The sequence below is a fragment of the Falco cherrug genome, chromosome 3, assembly GCF_023634085.1.
Source record: "Falco cherrug isolate bFalChe1 chromosome 3, bFalChe1.pri, whole genome shotgun sequence".
Lineage (NCBI taxonomy): Eukaryota > Metazoa > Chordata > Aves > Falconiformes > Falconidae > Falco > Falco cherrug.
In genome coordinates, this window is record NC_073699.1 from 6,876,706 (window position 1) to 6,895,722 (window position 19,017).

Consider the following 19,017-nt stretch of genomic DNA (forward strand, 5'->3'; position numbering starts at 1 on the left):
TTTAGCAGGTCTTCAAATATGAATTACATTACCACCACACTTTCAACTAAAATTATATTAAAATAACATTCCAGATATAACTTCCAATAAATGCAAATTATCTACTTATTATTTCCGATAAAATTTCATGTATACAATATTTTCCTACTTAAACTAAGATATTTTTTTCTGTTCTAAATCAAGACAAACAACATAAAAATTTAATTCTACCCCTACCCCCTTCTTTTTATTATTTTCCATTTCAGAACTGTGTAGTATTTTGTTTCAGTAATGTCTACTTTTTTTTAAAGTGGGAAACTTCCAGTGTCTCTGGACATGTCCCATTCTTCCCATGCATAGCAGTCCTGATGATTAAAAACCAGGGCTCCTGTAAGTCTCTTCCTTTGCAGTCTGCCAGGCAGGTGGATGGAGATAATACCTTTAGGCCAGAGTCCAGTTTAATTCATATAATAATAAGTAAGTTAAATAAGTGTTGGAGTATATACACATGCAGGAAAAATACAAAAGCCCTAGGGAAACTGATGGAAATTACTTCAAAAATACAAGAACTTCATAAATACAGGCAGAATGTGCAGCTACTCAACATCTGAGAATTTACATTTCTAATGTAAGCAGTTACATGACTAATGTTGGTACTATAAACAGTTTAACAAATTACTGATTATTCAGTGACAACTTATTATGTGAGAATCGAGTACTTCCTTGTATTGTGTTGAGAATATTAGCTTCACGGAGGCTCCAACCTCCCTAATGCCTTATGTTAAGTGATTTCACTTCTCCTGACCCATGGGATTAATCCCTCACTGAGTTTCCAGACATGGCTCTTGCCCTGGCTACTCCCCCGGCTGGATGGCTGAGGATGTTAAGGGGGCAAGTAACAACACAGGACATTGTAACAGGTATTTGACGTTTTAAAGACTCAAAAAGAAGCTGGCCTGTCTTCATGAGAAAACTGGGCTCAGGTGCTAGTCATTAGTCCTGAGATCTGATTCTTATTAAGCATATTTCAAAAACCTACTACCTCAAATAAAAAGGACAAAGCTATATTTATTTCACAAGATGAGGAATATTCTCCACAAGAATGAACGTGTGCTGATTTGTAGGGATAGGAAATTGTCCTGTGTGGCACAAGCCAGGATCATCTGACTAAAAGAAATACACTGTATTTTGTACTCAACATACAAAATAAGTCTGGTTTTTTTTTTTTTTCCTGAAACGAAGAATCAAATATGTAAACAAGATTCAAATATTTTGAATGAACTTTGTATATTGATTACACATTTCTCCGTATTCTGTGTCAAAATACCCATACAATATTTAAATTTATTTTCTCTGTATTACCTGTAGAGTTGGCAAGTTACAAGGATTTTTTTTTGGGTGCTGTGTGCATGTTGCATATAATTCTTTCAAACCATTGTATAGAATCCTTAAGAATTTTCACAGATATTACAGATATGCACTGAATATATTAGGTGCTAAAACTCTTTGGACAATTATCTAATCCAGTTAATCCTCTTCTAGAGTCAGAAGACTGTAACAATAATCAGATTGCATTGGGTGACTAGTGTTAGGCTACAGTGTTAAACTAGAGAAAAAATCAAAGTGAAGGAATTTAAGAAAATCCACCCCAACCCGGCTTCATACAAATGGAGTAATAAAAAGATGCAATGGCTCAGCTATGAAATATGGACATACATACTGGAATACAGAAACAAGGAAACAAGGAAAGTGGCAGCATATAATAACTTGTCTGGCCATAGTGTCCATCTAGAGTAATACCTTTACTGATACTGAATAATATTTTCTCAGGTGGATGTCATACTATATTTTTCTACTCTGAGAAATAAAAAAAAAAAATGCTGGGATAAGATTATTTCTGTCCCCATTTAAAAACCACTCAGGTCACTGATCTGTGGCCAGATGTGACTGTAAGCATATATCTGAAGAATATATACTACAGATGCTCATAAAAAAGGTACTGTGAGTCCCTGTAAATGAAATTAGAGGAATAAACTTCTAAAAAAGAGTGCTATGTGAGAATTCCTAGTGGCTGGGTTAGCTTCAATGGCTTGCTTCGACTTTGGTATTAGGTTCTTTTTCATAATGGTGCTATAAGGCAAATTAATCAGTGCCTAAGTTCACAGGGACAGAGTTTTGAACACTCATGAAGAGATGTAGTAGGAAAAGGACTGTTAAACACCACGCAATGCTTTGAAAATTTACCTCCTGGTGTTCTTGAAAATTATTTCTCCTGTGTAAAGAGGACTAGAAGGAAGTAAGTAATTAACTGACTTAAGATGTTCCTGAAGAAATAAAATAAAAAGAGGGGAAAAAAAGAATATAACTAGAAACACAAATTGGTTAAATCAGAACATTTGTAGGTGAGTTTGGGAAGTTCAGAAGCTATAATCCTTAAAACCCATTTCTTCTACGTTTTTACAAGGTAACTTGTTACCTTACCATCAATCAATAAATGGGAAGACAAGTATTTTTTTGCAAATAGAAACTTGGGGATTCTAGACCCATCATCTTCAAAAAGGAGACTTCTGGTGATTTCTGGACAGGTTATTCAAAGAGATGTCTTTTCTTGGTTTAAGTTAGTCATTTTAAGCACTACTCCAATATTTTCTACCTTGCCCTGTGTCCTTATGAGTTTTATTAAAGCTATTTTTTGTATATCACTAAGTCTCAAACTTGCAATTTATTTTACCAACAGTGAAACAGAAGATAACCACAACTGACCTCAATGATAGTCAAGATTGTACAGACTTACTCATATATGCTGAATGATTTGGTCTGTAATTACAATGCATGTATTTATAAAATTCTTCTTTTCTACCTCCCTGAAGCTACACACTGACCAAGATAAAGGAGATGGAAATTTAAAATACATATTAACAGGAGATGGGGCTGGCAGTCTGTTCATTATAGATGAAAATACAGGAGATATTCATGCTGCAAAGAAATTGGACAGAGAAGAAAAGTCCCTGTATGTGCTACGTGCCAAGGCTATAGACAGAAAAACAGGAAGACAAGTGGAGCCAGAGTCTGAATTTATCATTAAAATCCACGATATCAATGACAATGAGCCAAAATTCACCAAGGACATGTACATCGCCAGTATTCCGGAGATGTCTGGAGTTGGTAGGTAAAAACTTATCCTTACATAAAATATAAAAGGGTTTGAGTTGATTTGAACATATTTTATTACTAGAGGCACTTAATACTAGCTTCTGTGAATATCCATGGAACAATTTTTCTTGCAAGTAATGTATCATAAATGATTGGTTTCTGCTTTTATTTATTTCTTTCATCTTCATCCACTTTTTAATCCTTTTTCCACACTATAAGCTACTCATTACTCTTTTAAGCCCACTGGAACCATCAAGGAATGTTGCATATATGCTTGTCTTACCAGTTACTACATAGTTTTGCCACAGCTAAGATTATCACTTGCATAAAATGTATCCTCTTTGTATGTGTAAAGTCTAATTTACCAAACATTTCTGTACCTTTAGAAACAAATTTAAGCACATAAGTATGTAAAACAATTAATGTATCAAAATGATGCAAAATATGTTCTTATAAATACCTAAATATTTACTTGATGTGGTGTTTGTTTTGATTTATTTTGGGTTTTTTAATTATGTTTTCTCTTTGGTATCAATATTAGTAGTTTTTGCTGTTGAGGTTTGTTTTTTTTTTTTAAATATGGACTTGTGTGATTGTTTGGGTTTTTTTTTTTTTAAGATACCAAACATGTGAATTCCTTCTCCAAAGAAATAACTCCTTCTGTTTAAAAAATATTTTTCTTCATGGACAAAAACTTACAGCTAGTCACAAGTGCTGCACTGAAAAGTAAAAATGTCAAATGACAGTAGAAGACAGGTGAGAAATATAGCATCAAAGGAAATTAATTCTCTGACTTTTGTTCAAATAATATAAAAAGATAGACAATATTCACCAGCACACATTCATCAGAAGTTGTCATGATTACCTAAGTGCTCCATTCTTTTACAGCAGAGACAGTCTCTCTAATGAGTAAGCATACAATACATAGGCTATGGGAAACAACTGACAGCTAAATTCTCAGAAGTTATTTACATTAGGAATTACTGTAATGGTTTGCAAAATCAGCTTTGGATGATGGAGAGACAATAAGACACCAATCAACATTTGTGATTAATCTGTATCTTTGCAAAATAATTTCCAGAAGCTAATAATTATCTCTGAGAGCACTGGCAGAGATACAGCAAAGGAAGACTATTTTATAACTCTCTTTTATAATCACAACAAGGGAATACCTACATGACTAGGTATAATGCAAAGAGTTCAAGAATTGTTCTTTTAAAGATACCTGGAAAATAGAGAAATCCTTTCCATTCCAAATTTACTTTGCTGATAATCTGTGAAGGAGAAATGCTGGCAGTGCACATGTCGTATTTAATTTGAAATATATATTTTAAGGAAGGAACTCTGTAGGAATAGATAGGATAAAAAGTGTGATGTCCCTGTTTAACCTTATCACTTAGTCCAACTTCATTAGAGTCAATGGAGAAGTATGAACAGAAGAGAACAGAATAACATCCAGTCGTTTGGCACTGCTTGTGAAATTTTAAGTCTCTGAAATGTCTATATTTGATGAGGATAGTGTAAATACCTCTTTAAGCTGAAAAAGTGTCAATAAAAGACCCAAGTAAAGGGGAGGTTTACTGTGAAGAAAGAATTAGAGGAAAAGGATTTAAATAGTAAAAAAAGCCCCTTAACTACCAATATGAAGACAAAAAAAAAGGGAACTGAATTACTCTTTTCTCTGTTTAGTTGACATTTCTATGTGGGGATATAAAAACTATGCTGGAATGGCAATTCTTAGCATTGAATTTGAGTAAAAGTAGTTTCGTAATTACTTGAGGTAGCAGAGCATAAGAACCCAAATCCAAATCAGCCCGTTCAAGAAGCAGAAATTCTGTATTTCTGAAGTGAGTAATAAGAATGTTAATTCAACACTCAGGATGTACAGATAGGCAAATAAGGGATAAACAAATATATTTTTTCTTGGAGTTCCTTTGTCCCATCCCTCAGATAAGGAAGCAGATGGCATAACTGGAGGAAGTAACTTAGGAGTGAAAAGGTGAGATACTTGCCATAAGTGGAATACAACTTACAGGTGAGCAAGTGGTACTTTTTTAAACATTCCCATACAGCACACAAGAGAACACATAAAACAAAAAATGAAGATAATATAGTTCTAGAAATATCTAGACAAAAGAAAGCTATGCAAGCATAAGGCAGCAAATATGCACTAGGCAGCACGTATAAAAAAACGCAGAGAAAAGAGGAAAAGAGAGAGACTGACAAAACTTAAGCTCAAACAATGGGCTGTGGAAGTAGCTCCTGGTTCATACTTTCTACGGTGGCTAGGATATCCATTAAAAAAAATCTCCAATGCATTATAAAAATGGCATTTAAGCAGTTGTAATTATTATTCATTCAAGAGGTAAGATTTAATGAACAATTAGCTTTTCTTTTGTCTGGATATGCGGTCCAAATAATTCTTTCCTGAACATACTGTTTATTGCAGAACATCATAAATTTACAGAATTGTCAATTATGCAAGTAGGTTCATTACACCTCAACACTTAATCTCTTCAGTGGTTTTAGTATATATTGCTGTTTACAGATTAGATAGGTGTCAAATAGAAGTTTAAAAGTTGAACTTGGTAAGGAAGTAGGACCAAACCTTTTAGTTGCTTCCAGACTGTAGAATTTAAGATGGAATTTGAAATCGGAGGTTTGTGTAAAGTAAGTCATGAAAGAATAAGAAATAGAAGTTACTGAGTGCATATTAGGATTATTGCTGCTGTGAAAGTAAGTAAATCTAAAAGAATAGTATAAAAAATATACTGAAAATGAAAAGAAAGAAAAAAGACAGATCACAAAAGTGCATTTCAGAAAACCAGAAGACTTCAGAATAAAAACTCAAGTGGCTCTTAATTCTATGTTTCTCTAAAACAAATGAAAGAAAATAAGAATAATAAAATAAAACCAAGAATCTCTGGAACAAAGTGATCATCTTTGGTAAGACCAAATCAAATGAAAAGGTCAGTGTAGCTCTTGATTACCTGCATAAATACTTAGGATGATGAAGGTTATTTGTTACAACTATATATACACAGATTCTTGCATACCTAACCAAGTAAGTTTTCTGACTGCAAACAACTACATAATTATATTATACATATTTTAAGAAATATATTCATGAGAGGCAAGTAAAAAATTTGTGGGAAAATCTCTTTCATCCTATTCTTTTCTTCCTCCCAATTTTGTGTCTTAAAATATATTTTTTTTTACCTGTTATGTTTATTGTTTGCGAAGTTCAACAAATATGGCAATGGATATTTATGAAAGCTCAGGAAAATGTCACTAAGTTTGAGAAACTGAAGAGGAATAATCACTAGCAATGTTTCTAGCTCTGTGTGTATCTGTTAGTCAAATGACATGTCATACTACATATTTCTCACTATGTTACTATTGGAAGAACTAGATCTAAAGCACACAAGGGAAGATGATAAGTCAACACCTCTGACAGAATGTGTGATTTTCAATACCAATCAGCAAAACTTACTCATGTTTAACTAGTTTGATAGTTAAAACAGTGAAAGTGTAACATGGATTTTCAGCACAACCTATCCAAGCCCAGAGGGAAATATAAATGCTTATTTGTGCACTAGTTTGTGGTAATCCTGTTGTCATATCTACATTGTAGTCATCCAGCTATACATAAATTAGCCTTGCTATGCCTAAATGGGATCCAGTCATATCTAACAGCATTATGGGTATACCTAAAATGCTGTGTAGCAAAGTTAGTACTGGAAGCAATCAAAACCACTGAAGTGAGCTGACTGCAGTGTCATTTCAGATAGCTTTTATGGAAATGATCATGCTAAATGTTCACAGCGATATTAACTTCAAAAATAAAAGGAGAAAGTTAGTCTAAGAGATATCAAAACTCAATAACAGAATTTCTCATTAAAATCAGCTGAAGAACTGGAGGATAATAACTGCTGTAGATATATTTTTAGAGTGCTAAAATTAACTGGAAGAATCCTGAGATTTATGTCAGACTAGGTAAGTAGATTCAATAAAAAATAATTCAAAAAAATGTGAAAAAGATGCTAGACAGACCATAAAGGTTAATCAAAGCATAATACAGAAAATATAGGAACAAAAATGTTCAACATCTTTAACAGAATGTCAAAGCTATAAGATACAGTCTTGGTCACAATGAAGAACATATGGATTTGAAGCATGACCTGTTCTGATTTGGCTGTATTTTAGAAATATTTTAAGAGGAAACTTCAGAGAAGCTAAATATGCATCTTGAGCATAATCTTTTAATTTCCTCTTCATGTAGAAGGGAAAGTACAGCCCTGATCATACTTAAAATCTACTTTCATCTTCAAGGCTTAAATGAGTCAAAACTATGATCGAAGTATTTTTCCAAGTGAAAAATGATTGCTAAAAAGCAAAAATAAAACAAAATCAAACCTAACCCTACACCTCATTGTGAAAAACACTTTTGTCAGTATATAAATAAATTTATTAAGAAATCTTTAAAAAGGGAAGTTAGCAATGAGATCTCCAGTGGAGTTCAATCCCTTTTGACACCTGGGTCAATATTGCATCCTTCTGTACCTTCCTTGCTAATTTTAATGAGTAAGGCTTACCATCTTTTCTTATTAAACATCTTAAGCGTGCAGCTGATGAGTATTTCACAACTTCTTTTTAATCTTTGAATTGATCCTATTAAGAGAAGGGATAATGCCTAATTTAACTTAGCACTCGTTTCTTCCTACTTAACTGCTACTTTCTAGATTTTATGGATCTAACCAAAGGCATCCCCTAGTTCAGAATTTCTGCATGACAAGATTTGTATGAGTATAGAGTGCCATATTTTAAATGGCTAAATTGAAAATTTATAATTTTTCCATTAAATTACTTTTATTGCACATACACTCAGAATAAAAGAGTTTTCCTTATGGCTGAACAGTGAAGCTTGATAGGACATTATATATGAAACATAAATATAGCCATTTTCAACTCAGGCATACAGGATTAGAATGTGCCTAAACGTGCCTAGTATTTAACAGATACTCTAAGATATATATATATAAAATAAATATGCACAGATTAAAAGAAAGAAGAAGAGATGAAATTGCAGTAAAACACACAGGGTAATATGCACTAATACTTCCATTTTTATTACCATGCTATTGTCTATGAGTGCAGTAGTATATACTGCAACATCAATTACATAATGATTGTGAAGGAAGTTCCATTATTGTTGCTCACTCTTGCTACAGTATTGCTTGGGAATCTGTAAGAATCACAACTACTACTGGGTTTAAAGTAAGAGTGCTTTGTGATATTTAGTTTTAGTTACATCACATTTTCAGCATCACATAATCATAAATGTATTTCTCAAGAACAGTTTGTTAGCTTGTATAGGAAGCTCTTACAAGACTAAGTAGGCCTTACAATTAAAAAAAAAGAAAGAAAAAAACAAAACAAAACAAAACAAAAAAACCTGAACCAAATACAGGAACCATCACATTTTCTATTTTTGAATTTGCTTATGTCAGTAAGCATTAACGTACAGATGTGTGTAAACGACTAAATGGAAGCAGCTCTCATCTTTCATATTTCAGCAGGAAATAATTATATTTTCCTCTCTGCATATTTTCCCTCATTTCAGCTGCTTATTAAAAAAAGCTGTGAATGACTGTCTTGACTTTGCCACAAGCTTGTGAAAACTGCTTTGCTAACTTGCAAAATTCCAGAATGATAATTATTAACTTATACTCTATTTTTAAATGAATTGAGTTATCTTTATATATAGAGGAAGATATATTTCAAATAAATATTTCACCTGCAAGTTCATGTTTTACTGCACTTAAAATACAGCATTAGAATTCCTTTTAGTCAAACTAAGCACAATGGCAGAAATCCTGTAGATAGAATACTTCCTATATTTCTGTCTGCATTTGCCAGTAGAACTAAAGAATTTCAAAACCTCTGTAGAACCTGCATAGGATTCTCTTCTTTAAATCCAGTATTTTTATCCTTCTTAGATTTACCTTCTTTATTATTTTTATGCAAGTCTTTATAGTGAAAACAAAGCCACCCTTCAATAAAATACAGATGAAAACATAAAATATGAGTTCAATGCCTCATAATATTTTCTTAAAATAAACCATCTAGGTGAAAAGGGAAAAACCTCATTTTGTTGAACAGTTAAAAATATAAATCTACTTTTCCAGTAAAATTGGTGTATTTTGTGGTTTTGTCAGTTCTGCACATGCATTCTGTTAGATACATGCATAGCATTTTTATTTCAATAGGCTTGCATTACATTTTTATTAGGATAGCATATAGAATTCTTTACAAATATTTTGTATTTGACATGAGGTAGAACTTTTGCAGAAGTGTATGAGTTGGTGTTTTAAAAATTTGTATTTCCAGTTAAAAAAGAAAAGAAACATTAGAACACCAAAGGAATCTTACTTTGATCATGAGGGTTTTTTTCCTTAAATTATTTTATCATTTGTATAAGTATGTATATAAAATATGGACAGCATTTTCCTAGCAAAAAAGAGGTCTATTGTGCAAGGAACTTACTTACTACAGCTCTGATACTATGAACAGGTTATTTTGAATTTCTGCAGGTCCAGTGATTTCAAGCTGGATGTTATGTAAGTGTTAGGATCTCACTGCACCAACTTTATTTCATGATTAATGTACACAATTACTGTAAAATTTAATAACAATTTACAATTACTGCTTTTTTCCTGAGGATAGATAAACAAAATCATAGTTAATGTAGACATTTTGGCTCTTCAAGAGAAAGAAGGAAACCATTCTCAGAGGAAAGATCTATGAGTTTACAACACTCCCAACTAATTATTTGAGCTCGAGAAACAAATAAACATACTCGCTGATCCAAAAGAAATACAAGTTTCCTTTTAGAATCCAGAAAGCAATTTAACTATTTTTTAACAATAACATTTTGGGACAATATTGTTGTACAGCTCTATTCAACATCCAAATACAACATATGAAATGTAAAGTAACTATTGAATTCATCTATTTGTTTTTCTCTTTCAGAGCTTTGTTGATTTTATATTTAGTCATTTTATCCATTACTGATGCTGCATTATTCTGTTACTGACTGAAAAAAAGATAAACACTTAAAAAACTAACATAAGAAATCACATAAAACCTAATATGTATATATTATGTATATATATATATGTATATGAAGGTAAAGAGGAAACTTAAATAAATCATGTTTATAAAATTTGGGAAATTCCTCATAAGTCATTAGAAATACTATAGTTCCTTTAAAGTTTATGCAGAATGTGTTAATGTCACACCTGAAAAAATCGAGGGACTGCACATTCAGAAAAATGAGGGACAAAAATCAGCCTTAACAAGATTCAAAGCAGTACTTCTGAAGAATTTAAATAATCCACAAATTTAAGATTTACAGAACATTTTAACACTACAGAGAAGCAGATCTCAAGCTACAGCCAAAAGTAGTGGTGCTCTTTTTCTTCTTTTGGTGTCTCTGCTCCTATTTGTGCTGTCTTATGCCTTACCCAGTTTCCTTCTAAACATAAAAGAAGAAAGTTTAAGGAGCTAATTCATCAGAAAAATGGATTGTTCAAGGTCAATATTCTTTTTCCACTACTGTTTTTCCCTTGGAGGGTTCACATGAAGTCAGATGCCAGAGCTGGTACTACGGAAGCGACAGGACCATGCAAAGCATAGCAGATAAAAGCAGGAGAGACTCTTTCATCCAGCAGTATCTAACCTCAGCTAAAAATCACTTGACATTCAGTTTTCTTCAGCTACAAAATCCTCATATCTTCTAGACAAGACTCCCGCTTCCTTTCTCATCTTTTTTTTTTTTTTTTTTTTTTTTTTTTTGGGGGGGGGGGGAGGGGAGGGGGCAGGTTTTGTTTCTTATTAAGACACCACAAGTCTGAGGCAGCACAACGGGAAAATCAGAATCATCTATTCACCCCCTGTGAGTAACTGCTCACTCTTGGTGGTAGAAGAAATAAAGGTTTTGCAGAAGTGCTGTCAACAAATAAAGTTAGCACTTGCTGTAAACACAGGAAGGTATAAATAATTTCCATATTTCAGTCCTACAGGAACTGAGCTGCTGTCAATTCATTTTTAGAAGTTTTTGACCTCCTCTGAGCTCCCATAAACCTCCACCTGCTGACCTTTCACAGCATGCTGGTCTAAACTATTTCTCATAGGAAGAACTAAGATGACAGCAGTTCAAATGCAGCGATTAGTAAGCAGGATGGGTGACTTTTAAAGCACTATAGGCTACTATAGGCTTTGTAAACTGGTTAGCCTAAACTTTGGAGATGCAGTTTGTAGGTGAACACAAGCTCATTTAATCTCTCTATGTATCAATTCCCCACCCACTAGTGGAAGACTAGAACAGCTCTGCTCCATCGATATGTCGAAGTGTGTTCAGCTACTGCAGCAACAGACATTACAGCACCCGTGGAGTAGCAGTCTTCTTGCCAAATGGAATTTTCAGGCCTGGGCTATTTTAAACGTGGCTCCCCATTATATTCCTCTGAAATGACTCAGTAAAATACTGTTTGCCTGGCTACTTTATTGCAACAATTTTATTATTTCCCATTATCTGTGTACATTGAAAACAAAACAAAAAAAACCATAGGTCTGGACCTCTGTAGATTAGAGCTTGAAATCAGCATTAAAAGTTCCTGTATCATACTTCCACTAAACATTTTTTAATCTATCCATTTTCCTTCTTTTTATTTCAGTAGATTTTCAGCTATAACACTATAATCTCTGAACAAAAGCATAATGAGCCCAAACTCTTTACATCAGCACTTTTGCTCACACTGCAGTGCAGTACAATGGGATAAGTTCTGCATTGTTAGAGATGTCTTTCTGATAGGATGTTAAACCAAGGTCTTTTCATCTTTCACGGCTTCACATCTAAAAAACAAAAATCTCATTGACATTCTGAAAGTATAAAGGAACAGCCACATTACTTCAGCCAGTATATATACCTCCTGATATGAACATGCAACCTTTATACATCCTTTGATATAAACATGTTACAATTCACAGCCATGTGCAACTTGTTTTCAGAGCCACAGTAAATACTGAGTTTCTATCTATGATGCCAGTTTACAGGCACCTAATTTATTCCCTTATGAGCTCTTGCAGCTACCAGCTGCCAAATAATTTTGCTTCTTTTAAGACAGCATACAATATAACAGGTGCGGTGAGCTCCTTCTCACATTTATGTGACAATATTGGAGCCTGAGGCTATTGAACTGCTAGTACCAAGGACTGGAATAGCTGGGACTAATTGACATTACTTCTTTATCAGAAGGAAGATGTCAAATAGAGGCATGCCCATTTTATATCCTTTATTACAATTATAACATGACGTTAAAGTAAGCAAGTTAGTAGTGGGGAGAAGGTAATCTGTTGTCTAAGGTCAGATCTTGGTCTTAAAGTGCTAACATTAATGTCTCTGTTTATATCATGCTAATGTACAGGATTTTTTTCCGACACTGTGTAGTTAAGTTACTTGTGTAGGTTTAGGTGTCTAAATTTTTTTTTTTTTTTCTTAATTTAAATGAGTTTTGAAAATGGGATTTCTCAAACTTTGGATCTGTTGTAGGCTGGGAAGACTGGACACACAGATCTAAGTAAGGAATTGTAATTAACTAGGTATAAGTTAAACCTGTTTCAGAATTGGTTATATGTAGCCATAAAATAAATTTACAAATTATATTGAGAAATATGATTTCTCTTTTTTATTCTGTTAAATCAAAGCACATCTGGGATGCTTACTTAGCCTAATCTTCTGAATGCAGAAGCTTTTCAGTAATTTATAAAAGTAAAGGCAGCTTTCTGAATGCTTGAATATACATTTTAGTTGCTAATGTTATGCAGCTGCGTGTAGAATGTCAGGTTTATTTTTTAAAAACATGCTAACGCATGCATGCATCTATTTTGAAAATCAAACACAAAGGCAGGGTGGTTTGGATTTTTTTTCCCTGCCAGATTTATCTGTAACTTCTAAGGGTTTCCAAAATGTGTAAGTAATATACAATGGATCATACTTGTGCATAAGATAAACCACAATTTTTTACAATTTATTTTTCTAATATATGATAACTTAAAGTAACTGTCACACAGAGTAAAATGTACATAAAGATGTGTTTACATAATTTTCAGTCTCCCAAAGAACTAAGTCTCATCAAACAGACCAATCTGTCATGAAACAAAGGTCCATGCTCCTACTTCTTTATTTATGTGTATCTCATTTAATGAGCTATCCCACTCCACCCCTAACTCTCAGTTTTAGTAGAGCTACTGAGAAATGAAAACTTTATCTCATATGAATCTGAATGATTAGTACTACTTCTATTACAAATGATCTATCTTCAGTGTACCACCAGCCTAAGAGTAGGAAGGTCAGGAGAGGAACATTACCCTTCCAAAAGAGTTCTCCCTAAAAGAGACCATTGAATGGCTCTCTACTGAGATGGAAGGACTATGAAAGTCTGCCCATAATGGATACAAGATTGTTAAATAAGTAAATTTCTCACTGAAAATGTGCCCATACATATATATATATATATGTATATATAATAGATAAATATGTTTATATATATTACAGAAATGGTAAATGACATTTCTTTCAGTTAAATGATGAAAATAGGTATAAGAATTGGTAACAAGTTTCTAGCAGCATACAAGATGAATAATTGAAATGGCAATTACTGTGTGCGTGGTTTTCTTCAATTAACAATTCAGCTTGAATTCTATTACATGTCATCATTTTTCTTTCTTGCCAATCATATAGTCATTTTGGAAATTTTCTGTGTCATACACAGCCTTCACAGAGTCAAGAAAATGAAGGTAAGAAGTCTTATCTTGGACTATCTTGTCTAACTCCTGCTTATTTGGAAGCTACTCTACATTATTCCCACTGATACTCATCTTTTACTAAGTACGTGGAACAAGATAGGCTACAGCACTTGTCATGGCAAACACTGTATTTTTCTTAATATCGAGAAAAATATCCATCTGCAAGTTTTCACAGGGAAATCCTGAAACTCACAGTTACTTTATTGTTTACTATGTAACCAGATGCCTCAAAAGACTCTCCAGAAGAGCTTTTTCTTACAACCTCATAGATATGTGACATTGTGAAATTAAGATCAGGTATAATTAAGATCTGTGCAAGTATCAATTTTATTCCTTATGAAAGTTGTTCATATCTTCATATTTAAAATACATATTTCTCACACCTAATTGATAATTTAAAAAACAAAGCAAAACAACCTAATTTGCTGTCCACCAAAGTATATATATTCGTTTAAATACCCTGCTTTTAAGAGTTGCTGCGAATAAATAGCAAATTCTCATCAAAGCTTTCTGTCAGAAAGCAAACTCAATAACAGTTACTCCTCTCTGCTCCAAGGCAAATGATTAATAGCCTGTGATAAATAAGGTGATGTGCACAGTATACTGGAGATGTAAACAAAAGATCAAAAGGTTTATTTCATCATAAATTCAAAATATATGACAGCTGTGTAAAAAAAACCCACCTGAATAATAGCCAACTCTTTATTGCACTGAGGTGGTTAAAAGAGAGGACAGAAAAAAAAAAAAGTATCTTATATTTCATGGTCTAGAAGACTAATACTGACTTTTCATGAACAAGATATTAAAAGATACCTTAGTTATCAGGAAAGCGTGTCTACCTAAGTAAGAGAAACAAACTATTTAAAAGCATATGTCCAACTAATTTTCACTGAGACCTAGACACTCCAGCCTCTAAACCTTTGGAAATTAGGTCAGGCGTTTCCCAGACAAGAAATTTGGAATCAATACCTTAAATTTTTTCAACCAGAAGATTTAAAATCTATGAGATTTGTCCATATAAGATAACCCTTATTATGTGCGTCATTTACTGTGACCATAACCCTGCAATCAATAGCCAATGCACTTGTGATCAATTTGCAGACATTGGAAACTCAGTCTTCAGTAAAGCACTTCTGCATGGGTATCATTTGAAGATTATACTCAAGATATTTGAACACTTTTGAAGATAAATGGAATGTCTAGAAATAATAACATAAAAGTCCCTAGTGAACCTATTTAATATTTCAGGAGGTTTATCTACATGTATATACATACACACGTATATACTTACATCTATATTTACTTATATATATAGCCATGCAAGCTCTAGAAGTCTTGCTTTTGTCTAAAAATAGTATTCTAACTAATGTAATTTTAAAAAAGCCCATGACTGAGACAGCCCTGAATTTGTTTCATTTTCTCTGCTTTAGACTCCATTTCTCTTCCAAATTACAGGTCTTTATTGTCATTTCCACAGACAATATCCACAGTATCTAATGTGACAGAAGCCAGAGGCTTTCATGAATCACATATCAGATACTAATGTAGATTTTTTACCGATAACTTCTTTTACTGCACTTTCATAGAAAATTATTATTTTCCACAGCTGTATTAATGTTTAAAGAGTCAGACTTTATCACCACCCAAACAGGAGTTCCCACAGATGATAAAAATGCCCCAAAATAAAATAAATATGAAACCAGCCTGTTGTCTTAATAGTCATGTACTACATTTTCATGGTCATAATAGAAATTCACATATGGTTTCAAATTGCACCTGTTTGCAGAGCTGGCAAAAGATAGATACTCTGTAAAGATTTCTATTTACTTGTATTACAGACAAATTTTTAATATGCAAAAGAGAGTGAGGTTCTAGCTTCCAGTCATAAACAGAAATCCATAGCAGAATCTCTCCGAAATCTAATAGAGAGATACAAAAGCAGAGCTCAAAAGAAGAAAGCAAATTTTAAATAGGTACAGAAAACTAACTTTTCCTTCCAAAAACCCCATAAACTGGTCTGTGTTGCATTTTAAAATACAGAGCTGTACAGAGAACTCAGAAACTCAAAGTTTAGTCCTAAAAGGTGGCGATTATTGAAAACACTTTCTTTTAAGCTTGCTTTTTTGCTCATAAGTGAAATCTGTAGAGATTGTATGGAGGACCCCAGGTAACTCCTTCTGAGAAAAGGGCAAAGCAGATAGCTTCTTAAAACTGTACTGCATGAACAAAGGGCACTCAAAGTAGTGGAGAAATAACATCCCTATGATTTCTTCATTATTTTATAAATTAAAAATTATAATAGGACTGAAAACTTAGTTGGAACTGTTGGCTAGGAATTAGGATTTTTAACCAATAGATAACTATGTTTGAGTCTTTATGAACTACTACTCCTAGCAGGGTCAAGGAGGACAAGTTCTTCCTAAGTGTATCATAAAAACAGCTGAAAGCTGGGGGGTTTTTTTGTTTGTTTGTTTGTTTCTTTGTTTTTAAGTCTTCCAGAAATTAAGATGGGAAAAAGGGCCAAGGTCTCCAGCTCTCATGTTTAACAAGGAAAGAAGTGGTGGAGTTCCTGTGGCTGATCTGCCACAGATGGCAGCTGGTAGTCCATAAAGCTGGATTGTTTCCATATACTCCATTAAAGCATTGTGGTCAGTGAAAGAGCAACCAACATAATTAACTGCCAAATTATGGTATTACTTGTTGCTCCTTCAACATATTGGTTTCATTAGCAACTAGTTCTATCTACTTGGAACAACCTTTCAATATGCATAGCAGCTCCAGGCCCAGAAACATGCTGCGGGGGAGTTTCACTATTTTGAATAGATATTTTGAAGATAATGTTGTGTTTTATTATTTTCATTTTTGGTTTCAATTTCTTTTTGAACATAGGCTGCAGATACTTGCTTTGCCTAAGTGTGATTTCTAATTGCAAGTACATACAGTGTATTGAACAACATGAAGATTCCTAAGCTGCATTTAATTTATTATAATTACTTTATACTGTACCTCTTTAGTCACTAGGGAATGCAATGTAAAAGCCAGTCAACATTAGCACTTGAAAACTCTGACTACTCTTTTCTCTGTCTTATCACTGCCATTTGATGGTACCAGTATTGTTATTTCAGCAGTGACTTTCTTTATGGTAAGAAGGGGAAAATGAAGCTTTCCAAAAGAATAAACAGTGTTCTCCCACCGATACATCAAACTGCTTCTTGTTCTTTTTGCTGTTTCCCACTTGTTATTGCATCTATAACACTTTCCAAATTCTCATGCAGGGCATCTGATGCAGTTCACAGTTACAATTGCTGCCAAAGGAAAACTAAAGTTATTGTATCAAGGTATTGAACAGTGGGAGGGCTGGGGCTGGAGGCTTTGTTCAGCTTTAGCCATTCTTTTCTAGTCCAATTTAAGGTACTAAGTTAGAATGGCGTTTGTATTGTATTCACTGGCAAAAGCCTCTACCTCATGCAGTATTTCAGGCAGATTAAAGACAGAGTAGTTAAGTCACATTGCATTTTTTTATGTGGTGAGACAATCATTAGCACATACTTCTTTAATGCAAGTTCTGGTAACACAATCTAAAATTTTACTTCATTTTATCATAGAATAGGAAGCACTAAACAAAACACCAAAACGCAACACTGACAAGAAGTGACAAAAATTATTTCCCCATTATATTTATAAAATCCAAGGGACTGTTTCCAGAGTAAAGCTGCATAAAAAACAGCATCTTATGTTTCCAGAATGGATGGTAAGGTCCATCTGTTTTTACTGGTATGCAGTGAAATGGAGAGGAAAAGGTATCTCTGACAGAAGTAAGGCTGTGCCATGCAGCATAACTTTGTTTTCTTGCATCTCTCATAAATTAGTTTCAGTCACCTTGGCAGAGGTTACAGTCACTGTTTATGTATATCACAGCAGTGCAAAGCTTGTGACTCCTGGATGGAAGATCAGTGGGTAGCCACAACAAAAGCACAGTACTCACCTACAGGAGGTAGCATATCAGCTGACTTCTCGAACAGCCATGTGAGACTGTATACACAAAAATAACACACATGTTTTCAAGTGAAATTAAGTTTTCACCTCATGCCTATAAGGCAGATTATTAAAAATCATAGATTTGATAAAGTGTAATTTATAAACGATTGTATCTCCAGTTTTATGCCACCTTTTTCCTCCTTTTTCTTTTTTATACATTTCTATTGAATATACATAGCTGAATCACCTTTTAAGTTTCTTCTTAATTTTCCAATATCATGTTATTGCTCCATTAAGTCTGCCTCCTCAGGTTCCTTATATGTTCTAAGTTGGCTTTATTTATTAATTTATTATTTTTTTTTTAGTCATGGCCTTTTATTCCTCTTCTAGCCTGGATCATTTATCTATTTACCTCTTGATACTTGCTCTTTTCTGCTTTGACTCTTCCTTTTCCTTTGCTCTGACAAATATTTCATACTACCAACCTTCTGGCCTTTTCCACATCAAAGAAAAAAACAGTTCAGTAAAATCTCCATTAAATTGTGGTCATGTACAAAAGAGCAAAGTTTACTTTGCAGTTCCCTATTTGTTCAGCTTTCTACATAGAATTGTCTTCCAGTCAAAACGTAAGAGTTATCTCTCAACCATATTTAGTCCTGCCTTTTGTATAGAAAGCAGTCTGAAGTGTTGTAGTCCAACTGATATGGTAATGAGATATTTGATGGTGAATTCTATGTGTTCCTAAACTTTTTAGGCTTGGGTAGTGCCATCTGACTGCTCCTAGTTCATAATTTCTCCAGCTCATTGCCTAAGCACAGACTCATATCCAGAGAGAACAAAGTGCTCTCAAAAACAAAAGTGGTTTAATATCTGTCAATACTTTTGTAGATCACCTAAAATTTCACTCATGTCTTCAGCTGGGGCATCTCCGTAGTATATCCACATGAAAATAATACTTGGAGCCATGCTGTGTGAGCAAACTGTCTGTTCGCTTATCTTCCTTAGGCTTTTAGCCAAACAAAATTCTTAATTTTGCCT

General features: G+C 33.6%; 1 protein-coding gene across 1 annotated transcript in view; it reads left to right on the forward strand.

The window, feature by feature from the left end:
• The window catches only part of CDH9 (cadherin 9), a 66,876-nt gene that overhangs the window by 20,940 nt on the left and 26,919 nt on the right, over positions 1 to 19,017 (forward strand). The window contains exon 2 of the mRNA XM_005432793.4: positions 2,850 to 3,144. Coding sequence (XP_005432850.3) covers positions 2,850 to 3,144 — 295 coding nt within the window. The remainder of the gene's footprint in view (positions 1 to 2,849; positions 3,145 to 19,017) is intronic.